This window comes from Camponotus vicinus, unplaced genomic scaffold (assembly GCF_025532165.1).
Source record: "Camponotus vicinus isolate PSW18456_S1 unplaced genomic scaffold, iyCamVici1.0 SCAF_12, whole genome shotgun sequence".
NCBI lineage: Eukaryota > Metazoa > Arthropoda > Insecta > Hymenoptera > Formicidae > Camponotus > Camponotus vicinus.
The window spans coordinates 6,349,405-6,368,791 of NW_028141948.1; the positions used below are offsets into that span (position 1 = coordinate 6,349,405).

Consider the following 19,387-nt stretch of genomic DNA (forward strand, 5'->3'; position numbering starts at 1 on the left):
TAGCAAACTTTCAAGCCTTCAAAAGGGAAATAACAATATGTATAATACATATTTAATTAATAAATAATCACAAAATAAATTCAATAATGAAGTTAAAATTTTTAACAACTACATTTATTAACTTTTACAAACAATATATATATGTATATATATATATTCTATACAATTAACAAGTAAGGAATATATGAATAAATTATAACGAATGAAATTATTAAATCGATTTATAAAGCGTTATAAATTCACTCACCAAAAGATAAGCGACCCTCCGAGCTTCATCCGGTGCAGCTGCACATGAGCTCACTCAGCGATAAGATAAGGCCTGGCGCGACTGCCTGGCGCGACTGCCTGGCACGGCGAACACCTGCATCCGGTGATAAAACAGCTCGCCACATCCTTTGTTCCAAGAGCTGAATAATAAAAAGAATAATTAATACACTTTTATATTATAATGTAACACAATTATTATTAACAACTATCTAGACCATGCACCTATATGCACATACATATATATCATATAATTATTATATAGCAAATTGTAATTATAATGGTTTATAACACCAGAATTTGTTTATAACATTGTTAACTAGAACTATATAATTAATATAAAGTTAAAAATCAATTCTAAACGGAACATGCTAGAACGATCATTCACACTTCTATTAAAAGAGGTTGAAATTCTACATTAAAAAATATATGCATGCAAATTATTAAAATTCTGGTGACTAAAAACCAATTGTAAAAGCCTTACCTTTTGTAAAATGAATTAACGAGCTCGATGCATGGACAATACTGACAGCTCCGTCGTCCCCACTATCCCCACGCAAGAGCGCGGCCACTACGTCATAGCGCGCTCGACGAAGAAGGACAGCTATAGCGGCAAGCGGCGGTCGAGCCGCCTACGCCCGGGAGCGCCGCATTCTCCTACCACTGCGGATAGCCGGCACGGAGTAGGGACCAGAGGGTACCTCAGGGAGCGCAGTGTTACGTCCCGCAACGAAAAATTTAAAATCTTACTTATAAAAGTATAATCCCTACTTATTCTCTCATCCTATATAATCTTTGCGCGATACTATATATAATCACTATATATTTGCGCCATAATATTATATATAATCAATATATATATACATCAATTTAATAATAATCAGTTCTCATGTAGTCAAAATACTAGTAACCACCAGTACTAACCGAAAGCTGGACTTATACACATCTATCAATCAAGAAAAAGTAATAGGCTCTTTGAAACAGTCATTTATAATAATCATAAAAGAATTTCAATATATATATAATTATTATTTATGCAATTTTAATAAGGCTGCAAAAGCCACACAACTACATTAAAATCGCTTATGAAATTTCATAAATCAATAGCAAAATACTGTATATATATATATATATATATTTATATATATACTCGCCATAATCTCATATTAATACAATACATTGATTGATGTGGTATATAGCCAGAAAGATATTACAATGAATTAGCAATACTGATCGTATATAATGATATTAATCTTAATAACTATCCTTACTAAGAAAAGAAATTTATTCGAAATTTTATTATCAAGAAAAACTCTTAGCAAAACATTTGCAACAAGACTTCGTATAAATTGGTATACGAACAAATCCGTCGGTAACTGGTCTTATAGCCTCTTGTGCGTTCCTTCACATTCTTCTGGTAAATTTGGCATGGGAAAATTTCCATAGCCATGAATCCCGAAACCTGAAAATATTATAACTAATTAGTATTTAGACAAATAAAGACATAAATCAATAAACAATGAAAAACACATATATGTATATATAAAAGTTTAATTATTATCAAATAATAAATATATTTACTTTGACTATTTAATTATAAAATTAAAACGTAAAAACAGATGACCAGTAACAACTAAATAATAATCCTTTGTAAAATAACAAGCTTCTTTTAAAAAGGAAAATGATTTAAATAATTCTTAACGAATAAAATATAATTTGTTTCAAAGAATAGTATAAAGAATTTCGTATCTTATATAATCTTTACTTGTAATTATATATAATCACTATAAATCCACTTTATATTATATGTAACCAATATATATAGATATTCACTCAATATTCATATTATTCCGTTATCACATATAACCAAAAAAGGATATCCCTATGCGTGTATATGCGCTTACTACAAAGGAAAAGGCATAAATCAAAATATTTTATCAAACGATACTCACCTAAATTCTATTAATAAATGATTTTGAGCCCATGCGTATCTTTTTAATAAACAGTATGTTCGGTTGTCATAAAAGAGATGCAGCGATTATAAATTTTGAAACCTGAAAATCAAATAATTAATTAATATTTGGTAATAAATATCTACAGTAAAAATGCTAACAAATGCTCCGAAAGTGAGCCACATAAAATATTAATACGAAAATTTATAAAGAATCATCAATAACAAAAGGAAAGTTATAAAGTTAACATTCTACGTACATATAAGAATATGAAACAATAAATAAATGTACCAAGTCAAACAAAAAATTAATGCCCATGAATAATAATTGTTGCTAAAACAATACGCTCTAAAAATCAGTAATAATAGTTAGTAATAAAATAATTAACAATATATATATATATTTTTTATATTCATGAGAAACAAAATTAATAAATTTTCCTTGAATAAATATTTTTCTAAACGTTATAATAAATCTTTACTGTACATTAATACCATTGGCCAAATATGTCTGTATAAAACTCTAATTATTATTGAATAACATTTAACTTTGACTATTTAATTACAAAATGTAAATGGCCAATAATCACCAAATAATAATCTTTTATAAAGTAACGAGCTTCTTTCAGAAATTAATGATTTAAACATTTCTTAATAAAATATAATTAATAAAATATATATATAAAATATAATTAACGAATAAAATATAATTAATCAAGCAAGAATTTCCTTTAAAAATCCTAGATTATTTTAATTTTTGGTCCTCGTTGAGTTCCCGTAAATATATATATATGTTCACTATCAGGAAGTAATTTTCCTCAGAGTCTTGATACCTGAAAAATATAATAAATGTATAAGAAAATCTACTATAGAAATTATTAAATAAACCATTTAAAATATAATACATACTTACACACTTTTTATGATCCTATATATATAATATTTATCCTCTTCCTAATAATGTAAGACAACTTCTTATAAATAAGTAGCAAGAATTCCAAGTCCCAGCAACTGAAAATAATAATCAAATAATATTTGGCCGTATGAAAAATTAACTTAACAAAAATATACTAAAAAATCAATCTATACAAAATCTATAAAAGTTTGATTGATCAAAATTACTATATTAAAAAGGTTTAATATTTTATAAATGAATATAATTATATAGGAGTAAAAGAAATCAAATAGTAAAAGAAGTATAATAAATCAAATATTAATATAATAAATTTCAACAATAAATATATTAAATTAAATAATAACTACTAAACAATAACTAAATAATAAAGAAATGTCAAGAAATTATTATGAATAAAATTTTATACGTAACTCTTTGCTGCATGCAGAATAATAAGTCACCCTATAAACATAGCCTCCACTTGGTTGTCCACCGGGTGTCCCAATATTTTCATCACCTAACGAAAACGCTATACGGAAAAATAAAAATATATTTATTAATAAAATTCCTTAGAAATATATTTCAATAACAAACTACAAATATGCCTCCTCAAATATATAATCAACAGACTACATCTATCGAAATTTATACACGAGACCTCAATAGGTAGTAGTACGTGAAAGTGAGAGAGACCGCACTATCGGGTGACTCGCGCGAGTGAGAGAGACAGCGCTATACGTAATACCATATGTAAAAATTAATAAGAATTAAACCGCGAAACAAGCTCGGACAGACTTGTCACCCTCATTATTAGTATAAATACATATGTAGTTATTAATAAAAATTTAAAAGATAATGCATTAAAATACTAAATATTAAATACATATAAAATACATAATATTATACATGAATACATATATTATATATATGTATATATAATATATATTTTATAAATATATGATATAATTAAATAAAACCTTTAATTCATTAATTAACTTATCAAAATAATAAACTTACCAAATAAACTCCCGAAATAATTCGCACAGATTCCTCAAAATCCTTTCAATGCTGCATATTCTTATATGGTTTAAGCCTGTCTGTTGTCCGTGAATAATCCATTGGTCCATATCCCTTCCAACATATATATATATACTATATATGCAACCTAGCAAATAAGAAAAATTCAAATAATAACACGTTTAAACTCTAAGCATAAGAACATAATAATTAATACATTATAAAAATCTCTTTTCATATACGTATATTCTATATAGTTATTCAAATAAAACTTCACTACATAATAATAAATTATATAAAATCTAATCCACCCATTATTGCCAAATAATACATATATTTTTCATTTTGATTATTAATTGCAAAATTTTATATACAATTAAAATATAATGAGTAAGCAATGATAACTAAATAATAAACCATTTTCATTATGTGAAAAGCTCAACATTAATTAATGTATGTATATATTTAATAAATGACCGAAAGCTGTCAAGTCAAGCACATTCAAAATAATATTAAAATATTTCAAAATATCCAAAACTTATCCGCAATTAGAGGTGCATAGAGTTAATAAGTCATGGCCAGACGATCATATGTGAGTATTTTAATCCGCTCCGACAATAGTCTAATAAACATTCTATATTGTCGATTAAAATACAGCCAAGCTATAAATGATATGCACCCTCGAATATCTTCTGTATAGAATGTCGTTTTACAAAATATCTGAAAAATATAATAACTATATAAGACAAATATATTAAATTATTTAAATTATTAATAATTATAAATAATAAAGATTCTGATTTAATAAAATCAATAATGCAAAATAAAGCTCATAACTCTTTACTGTGTGCAGAATTATAAATCTATATAACTACTAAATAAATTTTGTTATAACAAAACTTTACACATATATAACACACATGAAATATAAAGTTTAAATAATAATAATACAAGGTAATAAATATACATATTAATAATAATAATGAATGTATGGTCTTATAAAATTCATTATGCATGATTTTATTATTGAGACGAATAATAAGTCTCCTTATAAGAGCACAAGGCTAAGTCCAGCGTACCGCGTTATCTCCCCTATTACTTTGTTATCTCCCCTAATGTTTTCGACGTCCGTGCCGAGTCTTAATGCGAAAGGGACTCGCGAATATATAATGTATGAATATTATAAGGAGCGCCTTCTTATTGCAAAAGTAATAAATCATTACGAAATTATAAATTATAAAAGAATATATATATATTATATAATAAATTAATCCATATCATTAACCAACAAGATCCAACAGTAATACATTTTCTAGCAAACTTTCAAGCCTTCAAAAGGGAAATAACAATATGTATAATACATATTTAATTAATAAAATAATGAAGATAAAATTTTTAAAAATTACATTTATTAACTTTTACAAACAATATATATAAGTATATATATATATATATTCTATACAATTAACAAGTAAGGAATATATGAATAAATTATAACGAATGAAATTATTAAATCGATTTATAAAGCATTATAAATTCACTCACCAAAAGATAAGCGACCCTCCGAGCTTCATCCGGTGCAGCTGCACATGAGCTCACTCAGCGATAAGATAAGGCCTGGCGCGACTGCCTGGCGCGACTGCCTGGCACGACGAACACCTGCATCCGGTGATAAAAAAGCTCGCCACATCCTTTGTTCCAAGAGCTGAATAATAAAAAGAATAATTAATACACTTTTATATTATAATGTAACACAATTATTATTAACAACTATCTAGACCATGCACCTATATGCACATACATATATACATATATCGTATAATTATTATATAGCAAATTGTAATTATAAGGGTTTATAACACCAGAATTTGTTTATAAAATTGTTAACTAAAACTATATAATTAATATAAAGAAAGTTAAAAATCAATTCTAAACGGAACATGCTAGAACGATCATTCACACTTCTATTGAAAGAGGTTGAGATTCTATATTAAAAAATATATGCATGCAAATTATTAAAATTCTGGTGACTAAAAACCTATTGTAAAAGCCTTACCTTTTGTAAAATGAATTAACGAGCTCGATGCATGGACAATACTGACAGCTCCGTCGTCCCCACTATCCCCACGCAAGAGCGCGGCCACCACGTCATAGCGCGCTCGAAGAAGAAGGACAGCTATAGCGGCAAGCGGCGGTCGAGCCGCCTACGCCCGGGAGCGCCGCATTCTCCTACCACTGCGGATAGCCGGCACGGAGTAGGGACCAGAGGGTACCTCAGGGAGCGCAGCTCAGTCTTCCGCGCATTTGACCCGACGCTCTTGAGACAACATCACCTAGCATTTGACCAGGAGCTCTCTGAAGAACAAGAACAGTAGCAGTCACGAACCATTTAAAATCGAAATAAAGACTTAGTCTCAAAACATTATTCGACTTAAAAACTTAGTCGCGAGAGCTGTAAGACAGTAGTATACTTGAACAATAAAAGTGTTTTATTTGAACATCATCACGGTCTTCTGCCATTTATTTACTACCGGCTCCTTCGACTCTCCTGCCAAGGCATCACTGAGGTCGACAGTCCACAGCGGAGGTTCGACGAGCACTTCCAACCGCAGTACTTTTGGGTAAGTACTCGTTTTAATTATTCAATATTTTCCCTTTTCATCTCTCGTGATCTGCAACCATCAACCGAATATTATTAATTATTATTTTTGCATGACATATTGAAGAATTTTATTACACATAATAGTCAACAACTTACCTTCATACAATTCCAACGTCTTCTCCTTCTGATAACACGAGTACGTTGATTGCCTTTGAATGTTCAACGCTCAGTCTGTCTTTAGTTTTATCCACAAGAGTGAATCGTCGCCTTCGACTTGTCAATCGATGTGCATTGGGTAGTCTACTCTACCCCTCTGCCGTTTCCGCGAAGAATTTTCTCCAGGGAAATTTCTTTACGGACTCTGTGCCGCTGTGACGTGACGTCTTGCACATCGAAACTTGTCGTAGAGCACGGGACGCGCTCTTTAAGGACCGACTGACACATAGTATGATAACTCTGGTTTAGTATAATATATTAGAGGAATTATTTTATAATAATAAAACTAAACCAGCAGGTACGGTATCCATCTTATATTTAAATATTCCTACACACCCTTCCTTACCACGTCACTGCATGTGAGGTAACTATCTAATAATTTTCTTTTATAATAAATGAGGAGTCGCGATTTCAGAATCTGTCCTGTCTTTTTCTCTAAACCGGTTACGAAACTTTAGATTCACGCGGTACATTCTTTTTTGACAGGTGACCCCTCGAAATTTCCATCGTAAGTATTAGATGCCGCGAAATAATTTTAAATTATCCTTTCGATAAAACAAATTTTAAAATTTAAATTATTTCAATAATAGATGGTAAACGCATTACGCATCGATCCAGTTCTCCGTCGCGAGATCCCTTTTCATCGGGCGGGTATAAGGCGTCGCGAGTATTTCCGACAGCGTCTGTTGAGAGACCGACGTACTGTTCCTTACCATTTATACGTAGACCGAGATGAAATTCCGAGCGAGATAATTCGAGCGGTCAATGATCGTGAAAACACCCCACACGACCTTTCATTTGCCCCTTTGCCCTCCGAACTAAACCCCGAGAACAGCAGACAACACCAAGCGATACCGGCTGGAGAAGAACCTGAAGAAGAACAGGAATCGTCAGACAGTTGCTCTGTCAGCTCAACTGCTTCCACGATTGTCCTCGACCCGGATAACCTTACTGCTGGAATACCACGGGGATTACTTCGAGCCTGGGAGGCCAATGCCGAAATAAGACGGGACAGGCAGGTCCAAACGTCTCCCCGTCGCCCCGATAGCCCGGCCTCATTTTCGGATTATTCGACCCCAGATTATTCCCCGGTTAGACCCGGAGAATTCGGGTTTGACCCCGTGGATATCTCCCCAGCAGAAGAAGACTTGGCGGACCAAGCGGTTAATCATTTTCTGGATTATCTGAACAGCGAAGAATTCTTAGATACAGTCGATGACATATATCATACATAATTTGATTTCGCTAAAATTACCTTACAAACTAATGTAGAAGAACGAGGAAGGATAAAATAAATAAAAGGAAAAAATAGAAATTTATAACATAATAAATCTACATATTTATTTGTCAACCCTAAAATACCTCCGAAAAGAAGCGTCCTATAGATCCTAATCTCTCGGCGTCCCAGGGTATAGCCGGCGTGGCAGGTTGCCCTGAAAAACAAAATAGAGAGATATAATATTGTTCGTCCCTGCACGGTGCGCCCTGCAGAATCGTTGAATAAACGATCGAATAGGACGTAACACAAACATTAAAATTTTTGGTGACAGCGGTGGGATTTGCCAAAAAGGATCTAAGCTTCTGAGAGGAAATTAAGTGTTTGACAAATAAATTTTTATAAAGTATCTAAATCCATTATGCAGACTCGATCAAGCTCGACGAGCTCTGTAGCCACAGGGGCTACAAGGAAACAATATACAGCAGAGGAAACCGAAATCCTCATGCAAAAGGTAAACGAAAAGGAGAAACAGTTAAAAGAACAGGCTGAGGCCTTGCAAGTCAAAAACGAACATCTGATAAAAATGCAAGAAGAAATGAATCGAAAGGAAATGGCCGCAAGCCAAGAACAACCAGCTGTAGAACAATTAATGGCTTCTATGCAAACGATTACCAATTATATTGAGAGGATTAATTCAAGGCTCATGAATCTAGAGACCTCGCAAAGAGAAGAAAGATATGTTCCACATGAAGAACGAACATTTTCTCAACCGACATCCCAACATTTTGATATCGCGGACCAACCATCTCCGATACGCCTTAAGGATGCTATCGACACAATACCTAAATTTGATGGCCATAAAATGTCCGTTTTCCACTTCAGTAAAATTTGCGAACGCGCTCTCGATTTAATACCCGCATATCATGAATATCATTTAGTGCAGCTTATTATTAATAAACTGCAGGGACATGCATATTCTGCCATAGAAGGGGTAGAATGTCACACCGTTTTCGAGCTAACGAAACGATTAAAATTAATTTTTGGACCAAATAAATCCGTCGACCAATACCAAGGAGAACTAGCTAACATATACATGAAACAAAATGAAAATATTTTTGATTATATAAGCAGAGTGCAAGAACTACGTACCGCAATAATAGATGGAGAATCTGATTTATCCGGAAACATAGGAGAACGAAGAAAGGACGCCATCGAAGCAACCACTATGAACAGCTTTATCAACGGACTTCCATCTGACCTATTAGTACGCGTAAAACTCGAACATCCGAGGACCTTCGAGGAAAGCATTAGCACAGCCATACAATTATCCAAAACTATTGAAGCTGAAAACATTCGGAAGCGCACTCTCTTCCGCCCAAATTTTCAACCCCGTGCTGACCTCCCCAATAACGTCAGCAATGCAGCTCGCCAAAATCCTATGAACAACACTAACAACCGTTATCAACCCAGTAATGGACATGCAACCTCACAACCACCCTTCCCCGCATCTCCAGTTAAATTAATTGCTGGACAGCCTCAACAAAGTTATCAGACCAAAATCTGTCGCTATTGTAAAACTCCTGGACATCTTATAGAAGAATGTCGGAAGTTAGCTTACAGAAGAGCTCAAGAAGGGAACCAACAACCCGGTACTTCGGGAAACGCGCAAGGCGTCCCGATGAGAACCGACGTCCGCCGGAACGACCCGCAACCAGGACGTCCGACTTACCACATTCAAAAGAAAGTCAACATAATAACACCACAGGAAACTCCCGCACAAACTTCCGAATCTGCCAAATAAATGACAGACAACAATCTACGGAATTGCCCACAGTAACGTTATCCTCTCCAGATCTAATAGCAGATTGCAAATTTATGATTGATTCTGGATCTGGACTAAACCTTATTAAACAAAAATGTTTAAATCCAAACGTTACTCTCGACAAAACTAATCCTTTATGTCTGCAAGGAATAGCTTCTGAAACTATCGTTACACTAGGAGCTGTTTCCCTATCTGTACTTGGAAAACTATCTGAATTCTATGTCATATCTGATTCAATAGGATTCTTACAAGATGGAATATTAGGCAACAAGTTCCTGAAGGAACGAGCTGTTATAGTCAACCATAGAGACAACTTTATACAGTATGAAGATATGAGAATTCCATTCTCAAACTCAAGTACAATATGTCTTAAGGAAAGAACTGTCACTCCCTGTTCTTTTCATATTACCAATCCAGAAAAACAAATCGGATATGTACCTCGTCATACCCTTGCCGAGGGCATATACTTCGGGGAAGCTATCGTCACCAATAATAATGGAAAAGTCCATATGCCTATATTCAATACTTCCGAGGAAGAATTGACCCTTAATATTCCATTCATAGAATTGCAAGATTATGATACTCATGAAATAACAGAGAATTCCACTGGAACCCAAGGGCTTCCCAGAGGATTAATCAGAACTTTTAACTCCAACAATCTCGCTGGACTAGACGAACCCCGAGTGGAATTCGTCAAAGCCATAGATAATCCCATTTACTTTAACCAGGCATTATCAACACCAACAGATAGAACTGTTGATGTCATAAACCTCCTACGTCTCGAACATCTGAATTCCGAGGAATCAGAAAATGTTCGACTACTAGTTTTCAAACACTCCGACAGATTTCACCTTCCCGGTGAACATCTCCAAGCGACAAACGCCGCTCAGCATTCTATTCCTACTATTAATGAAATGCCTGTCCACACGAAACAATATAGATTTCCTCCTGTACATAAGGAAGAAATTAATAAACAAGTAAATGAATTATTATCTTCTGATTTAATAAGACCTTCTACTTCCCCTTATAACTCTCCTTTATGGATAGTTCCGAAAAAGCCAGACTCCCTAGGGAATAAAAGATGGCGAATGGTTATCGATTATCGAAACCTCAATGAAAAAACAATAGGCGATGCCTATCCTCTTCCAAATATAACGGATATATTAGATCAACTTGGATCTGCAAAATATTTTTCAGTACTGGACTTAGCTTCCGGTTTCCACCAAATACCTATGGCATCAAAAGATGCCCATAAAACTGCTTTCTCTACACCTTACGGACATTACCAATTCAAACGAATGCCATTTGGATTAAAAAATGCTCCTGCAACATTTCAAAGATTGATGGATAACGTTCTATCCGGACTTCAGGGAAATGAATTATTTGTCTACATGGATGATATTGTCGTATATGCACGATCATTGCAAGAACACGAAAGCAAGTTCGAAAAATTAATGCAGAGATTGAGAGCTGCAAATTTAAAATTACAACCAGATAAATGCGAATTCTTACGACGTGAAGTTATGTATCTAGGACATATAATTGGATCTGACGGAGTCAAGCCTGACCCCGCTAAGATAAAAGCAATAATGAATTTTCCTACTCCGAAGAATCCGAAAAACATCAAACAATTCCTAGGACTAGCCGGATATTATAGAAGATTTATTCCAAATTTTTCCAAAGTCGCAAAACCATTAACTGATCTTTTAAAAAAGGATAAGAAATTCGATTGGCAGGACAAACAAGCAGAAGCATTCGATATTCTAAGGAATTCACTATGCTCTGAGCCTATTTTACAATATCCCGACTTTACTAATCCATTCATTCTAACCACTGATGCATCTGGATATGCGGTCGGAGGAGTGCTCAGTCAAGGAATAATAGGGAAAGATCTACCCGTTGCCTACACATCTCGAATTCTAAATTCCGCTGAACAAAATTATTCTACAATAGAGAAAGAATGTTTAGCTATCATTTATTGCGTAAATCATTTTAGACCCTATTTATACGGAAGAATATTCACGATAGTAACTGACCATAAACCATTAGTGTGGCTACACTCCATCAAGGATCCTTCCTCAAGATTATGGAAGTGGAGAATGAAACTCTCTGAATATCAGTATGAAATACAATATAAAAAAGGAACTCTAAATTATAACGCTGATGCCTTATCCAGAAATCCACCCGTCGACGTGGCTATTCCGTTATTCCTCATTGATGAAGGAGAATATTCATCCGACGAATCCATATTTTCGTATAGACCTCAAAGGCCAAAGAGAAAATCTAGTACACCTGAAGGTCAGAATGCAGGACCTAATCAGGAAGACATGGGAAACTATCAAAAAACCGCCGAGACTTCGGCCCCCGTAGAGCGTCAACCAGCAGAAGATTATCAAAATTATTCTGTCGAACAAGAAAATAACAATTATGGAGTCACAATCGAAGAAGTTACTGACTCTGAAGACAGCGATGATACGGATTATACTGAAATAATAGAATCCGACATTGTACCGTATCAGTCAAACCCACAACAACTGAATCCACCAGCTCTTCCACCATGGAGTCGAGCCTTAGTGCGAGAAGTTAGAGATGATTTACTCCAACAGAAAGATAATCACACAATATTTATTTACCAGAACGGGACAGCTTATGACAATGGCGCAAAATCATATCAAGAAGCCAATTTACTCCCCAAATATGAAGGATTGGCATTCGAAAGGGCCAGGGTATGTACTGTAAAAGGAAACACGTTAATTGCCCTCCCCATCAAATACGACTATCATACCCTTATAGAAGCCCAGAATCTTAAAAACTGTCTACACTCTTTAGTGGATGTCATTACTGAACTTGGACTCTCTTCCATAAGTCTTAGTAAGACCGAACGCTTCGACGACCTTCCATGGTCATACATCCTTAACCAACTCAAAAGATATCTACAGGAATTACCCATTAATATAACGATATGCTTAAATTTAATTCAAACGCCTGAAATCGAAAAACGTCAATCTCTAATTTTGGAAAATCATGCCTCAGCTCATGGAGGACATAAAGGTGTAACGAAGACCTATAACCGCCTTAGATCTCGTTACTGCTGGAAAACAATGAAAAAGGATATTCAGGAATTCATTAGAACCTGTCGGGAGTGTCAAATAAAGAAACTAACTAGAATAAAAACCAAGCAACCCATGGTTATAACGGATACCCCAGGGGCTGCTTTTGATAAAGTATCCCTGGATATTATGGGACCTCTTCCCCTAACAGTGAGTAACAATCAGTACATACTGACCATGCAGGATTTACTAACAAAATATTCTACCGCTGTGCCATTAAAGGAGGCCACATCGTTAACAATCGCAGACGCCTTCACTAAAGAATTTATCTGTATATACGGTACCCCTCGCGCAATATTAACCGATCAAGGAACAAATTTTTTATCCGCCTTAATGCGACAGTTAACAAGGAAATTTCGCATTCAACATTTTAGGACCACTGCCTATCATCCACAGTCTAATGGATCACTTGAACGATCACATCATGTCCTAACAGAATATCTAAAAACTCAGGTTGATAAGGAGACAAATTGGGATGAATACATTAAACTTGCGATGTTCTCATACAACACCAGTGTACATGAAGGCACGAGATACTCACCCTATGAGCTAGTATTTGGCCGAATAGCACGACTACCCTCTGCACACCCCATCATCGAAGAAAATATCGAACCCACATACCATGACTATATTGTTAATCTCTTTAACAAGATAACCGATTTACAAACGCAAGCTAAGCAAAACCTCACACTAGCTAAAGAACGGAGTAAGCGATACTATGATCGCAATTTGAATTTACAACAATTTGAGAAAGGAAACTTTGTCTTTTTATTAAAAGAACCACGAAAAGGAAAACTTGCTGACCAGTATACCGGTCCTCACGAAATAATCGAACTTTTACCACCAAGTAATGTTAAAATTAGAACAGGAAACCAAACCCGAATAGTACACACCAACAAGATCAAACTAGCACATCCCCAGCCGGGATGAGGTAATAATCAGAGTCCTTTGTTACAGATGCTTTGGCACAGAAGGCCCACACAGCCGAGATTGGACGCAACCATTTCAAATCGAATAGAGGAATCCTTCTTCTTCGGCCATTGTGTCCATATAACAGGAGCTCTTTGTCTCTTAGACGAAACGAACTTGTGTAAGGAGTGTTACGATAGACTCCGTACCAATATTATTAAGCAACAATACCGGCCCTTGCGGAGACACTTCTTTGTGAATAGTCACATCGTGCGTAATGACCACTGCTCAGCTTGTGGCACAACGGTCATCGAGACCAATTCTCTTGACAAGTGCATCTCCTGTACACTAACAGCGCACGAATTCTTAGAACTTCTACACAACACCTCAACTTCTATCAATAGTTATAGTTACCCCTTAGTCTTAAACGTATACGACAGGACTCCTACGTTATAAGGGGATGCCATTTACCGGCACAGCCTGCTGTGTAGAATTCAGAGGATATCGGTATGATCCCTTGAACGTCTATCTATGTGAACTTTGCTATCACTACGTATTGTCTATTGGAGTACGATTGCCTCTAATATCTCTACACTTTCTCTCTCCGGGACCACGCCATATCGATCCTCATTGTGCACATTGCTTCCGAACACTTGTCGCACAAAGACCTTTAGATCAGTGTCTCATCTGCACTCGAGGTATTGTTGAACTTATGTCGATATCCTATTTGCTTACACTGAACAATGCTTCATAATGTCCCAGCTTTCTCTTAATGCTGTATGCATCAAACTGCATGGTTATCTCAATCTAAATAATCACAACCATTATTGCTGTGCATGTTATTGTATGCTACATACTCCCTGTAACCAAAGGTTTTTCTTTCCAATAGACTCCCATATTATTTCTATCGCTCCACACCCTTATAGAACGATCTGTTCGTACTGTCAACGACCTATCACCATAATACGACCCCTACACACCTGCTCCACCTGTACTAGGAATATCGCTCAAATATTCCGAGAGACTCACCCCACCTTTCTCTCAATAAATGAAGAGAATCCCCCAACCTCCCAACCTTGAAGAATTGAAGAGTTAATATGCTATCGGATACATCTTCCGACACCCTGAACTGTACTGTGCACGAAGAATTCGATGGATATTACTCTCTGGAAAATGGCCTTTATTACTGCCCTATATGTAAGATACACGCGGATCATGAATTAGTCCACATAAATTATCACAGCATATCAGAAAATTTTCCTCATATTAGTCCTTCTAAATGCTGTTTATGTAATCGTAAAGTGTCTCTCATAACTCCCATAATTGATTGCAGGCCGTGCTTCCTAAATTATCTGGAAGAAGAACGAAAAAGAGAATTTGCTAGAGCAAGGCAACATGAATAACGCAAGCAATCCCTGTTGCAATCACCCAATCCATGAATTATTGTCCCACTTCCCCAACATGCATGAGGCAAAATGCAGAAAAGTAATTTTTTACAAAAGATATACCGGAAAAACTCGCACTCCTAGCCGCATGTGTTGCGCATGTTATAAACTTCGACAATTAAGAGTCAAGCCTGATTTAATTGTTTGCCACTGGGTAACTTCGGGAGATATAAATCTTGCTAAGTGTAATTACTGTCAATCCACCCTGGAAACTGTTCGTCCCATCCTTCAATGCCAGGAATGCGTATATTCCTATTTTGAAAGAGCAATATTTGAAAAAAATCAGGGAAGGGACATAAGTAACCTAACTGCTTTTGCTTTTTGCAGGACTCACAGACAAGGCATATACGCATAAAATGTGCCCGCTTTCCAAATTTAAGCGACCTGCTCACCCACTACTAGACTACTCCCTCTTCAACAGCCTTAACGTAAAATGCGTGGTTATAATGACACATGATGTCCTAACCGCTAACAGTCCTCATCTTATATGTACGGATTGCTACAATCCTGCAACTTATAACAGGGTCTTGACGCAATATTCACATACATTCCAATATGGCAATGTGCCAACGAATCAGTGTGCTAATTGCGGTAGTAATTGTCATGAAATACGACCCCTTCTTGAATGCACTAAATGTTTTAAAGCCTATAGTCAATTTGTAGACATGATCGTTAAAAAGGGAGAAGAAAGAACTTACAGGCAAACTATAGGCCTGTCTGTAAATTCAATCACACTGAAGATAGATTATGGAGTGGCTGAAATAACGGTTGATCCTAATGATCCAGAAATTTTAGAGGAAAGATTATTAAATTAAACAATAAAAGAAAATGGATCATCTCAATCCTTGTTTCACCAATAAACTTAAATACTTTATCTATTAGGAACTATACATATATATATATATATATATCCATAATAAATATGTTAACAAACTGCATTTATAAGAAAAAAAAAAACACAAAAACAAAAACAAAAACTTTAAATAAAATATATATATATATAAAAAAAAAAATATATAAAAAAATATATATATATTTTTATGTATACGTATAACATATAAACTTTCTTTTATATTCTAAAATATATATATATATATAATTATATATTTATATATAATTATCCTTTAATCGATTTACTATTAATAACCAGTAATAATAATCACTCATATTTACCATATAAATATATATATACATACATATAATAATAACAATAAAAAAAAAACAAACAAAAAAAAAAGGGGAAAAGAAAATGCTTCAAAAATATTTCATAGGAAATAATAATCATAAAGAAAAAAACACATAGTATAATGATAATAATATACATACAAATTTAGTTAGAATACCTCTCTATATGTATATACATATATACACATATACCCATGTTATATTATAATCACATTGAGCGACGCTACAAAGATACCTCTTGTGTATTCAAATACTTTCATAAGTAATTATAATTTAAATACACCTAAGATTCAATGTATAATTATGAATCAATTCTGCGACAATTATTCGTAATCAAACTTTCACGAACATTGTACCATCAATCATGTAACACAAAATGTAATATAGACATCTACACGTACATCAAAATTGTAATCATTTCAGACCATCATGACGCCCCTAATCCTAGTAATCTTCTTAAGTAAAACTGCCGCCTTAATCGGATTTGATTGCGGAGGACAACACCTCAACGTAACAGCCGTCTCTCTCCTTGATGTTGGCGAATGCGATCTGAACATACGACAACCCAACACCACAGATGTTCATATTCAGCTACTACAACTATCCGACTACAGTTATACAGAAGTCATACAGTGCAAGGTTGAAATATCCCGAAATATATATCATTGTGGCATGCATTCACATATATCTGCTGTTCACAATGGAAGAGCCGATTATGTGCATGAGACTGGATACACTCAGTGCCTAAGGATGTTCCAAGACGGAACTATTTCTTTGGGAGACAACACCCTTGTCGCTGGCATAAAAGCAAATCAGACGACCTACCGAAGTATCACCTTGGTGGGCCGCGTACAAGTTGACGGATACTGCAAGGGATCCCAGTACAACGATCCATACGGAACATGGGACGACGTAGTCGTCCAAGCTGCTGTGAAAATATCACTAAAATCTTCCTACGTTCCCGTACAATTGAATACGGGAAGAATTAAATTAAAATCTGGAACAGTGTGTAAACTCGTTGACAGCTACTGTTTAGACGCTGACGACGGATACACCTACTGGAAACCTATGCCTACGGATACTTGTAATTTTCAACAATATGATGTCCTCTACGAAGGACCTGCAAACAAAATTTCTGAAGACATCTCCAAGACAGATACCCCAATCATCTATAGTCTTGTGACTCAGGAAATCACTTTCGCCCTTATGAAAACCAAGGAAATACCTCTATGTGGTTATACTCTCCTGTGCACGGAACACCCGAAATTATTCATTCTTGAAGCTAAACCTGGCAATACATTTGCTAATCGGAAAACTATTCCTGTCAATAATCTTGACATCTTTACATACATGAACTCCAAGTTCGTGTATATAGAAAAACATGTCAAACAACAGATGACGTCTCTCTATAACAACGTCATTTCGCAAAAATGCGAGTTAGAAAGACAAGTAATTACTAATGCCTTATCTTTTGCTACACTCCAACCAGACGAATTTGCCTATCAGCTCATGAAAGGGCCAGGATACATGGCCGTTACAACAGGAGAAGCAGTACAAATAATTAAATGTATCCCTGTTGAAGTGATGGTAAGAAAAACTGGAGAGTGTTATACCGAACTTCCCATTTCTGTACGAAATCATTCCTTCTTCCTTACACCAAAATCAAGAATTATCACCAAAATTGGCAACGAACGAGAATGCAGTTTAGAACTTCCTACTTTGTATCGAATCGAAGATACATGGGTGCAACTTACACCTAACATTCAAGTCAGACAACTGCCACCTCAACAGCTAAAACCCATGACTGCCTTAACCTGGAGATATCTCACACCGGGACCTTTGGCCGTAAGCGGAATATATTCTGATACAGATCTGGAGAAACTACGAAATCACATTATGTTCCCAGCCGAAAAGCCAGCTTTACTCAATGCCGTTGCTAGAGGACTAACTGGCCATTCCATGAACACTGAAGGAATCTCAGTGTACAACTTGCTGGATGAAAATTCTTTAAATAAAATTGTCGAAAGCACAGCCTCGCGAATCTGGAAGGGATTCATAAATTTTGGATCAGCAACCGCAGGACTCGTCGGAATCTTCATGATTATTCGCCTAGTAAAATTAGTCATTGACACAGTCATCCATGGATACGCTCTTCACACTGTGTATGGTTGCAGCCTTCATCTACTCGGAGCTTTATGGAGCTCCCTCGCAAATTTGCTGCTGCATCTGGCACGAGAATCTTCTAGGAAATCTGGAGACGATAACCGAGACAATCAATCACCTGGCGGAGGAACAACCACGCAAACCTCCAACATCGATCCCACTGCACCTGCGGAAGTAATTACTCAACAACCTCCACCAGTCAAACCTCCAAGGACAATGAAACCTTGCCACGAAGAAATCACCAAAAACGTAAATATACCTATATCATATACAAACCTAAGAGACCGCTTAAACACCTTAGATGAAAATATTTAATCTCCCTAGTACAAAATCCTCCGAAAACAATTGGATTTTGTTCTTATTAGGGGGGAGGTGTTACGTCCCGCAACGAAAAATTTAAAATCTTACTTATAAAAGTATAATCCCTACTTATTCTCTCATCCTATATAATCTTTGCGCGATACTATATATAATCACTATATATTTGCGCCATAATATTATATATAATCAATATATATATACATCAATTTAATAATAATCAGTTCTCATGTAGTCAAAATACTAGTAACCACCAGTACTAACCGAAAGC

The 19,387-nt window shown here is 35.2% G+C and overlaps 1 protein-coding gene across 1 annotated transcript; it reads left to right on the forward strand.

The window, feature by feature from the left end:
• Window positions 1-18,531: 18,531 nt before the first annotated feature.
• Window positions 18,532-19,113, forward strand: LOC145962401 (uncharacterized). Its single transcript, XM_083083463.1, has one exon. The coding sequence runs from the start codon at window positions 18,532-18,534 to the stop codon at window positions 19,111-19,113; it is 582 nt and encodes a 193-aa protein (XP_082939589.1).
• The last annotated feature ends 274 nt before the right edge of the window (window positions 19,114-19,387 follow it).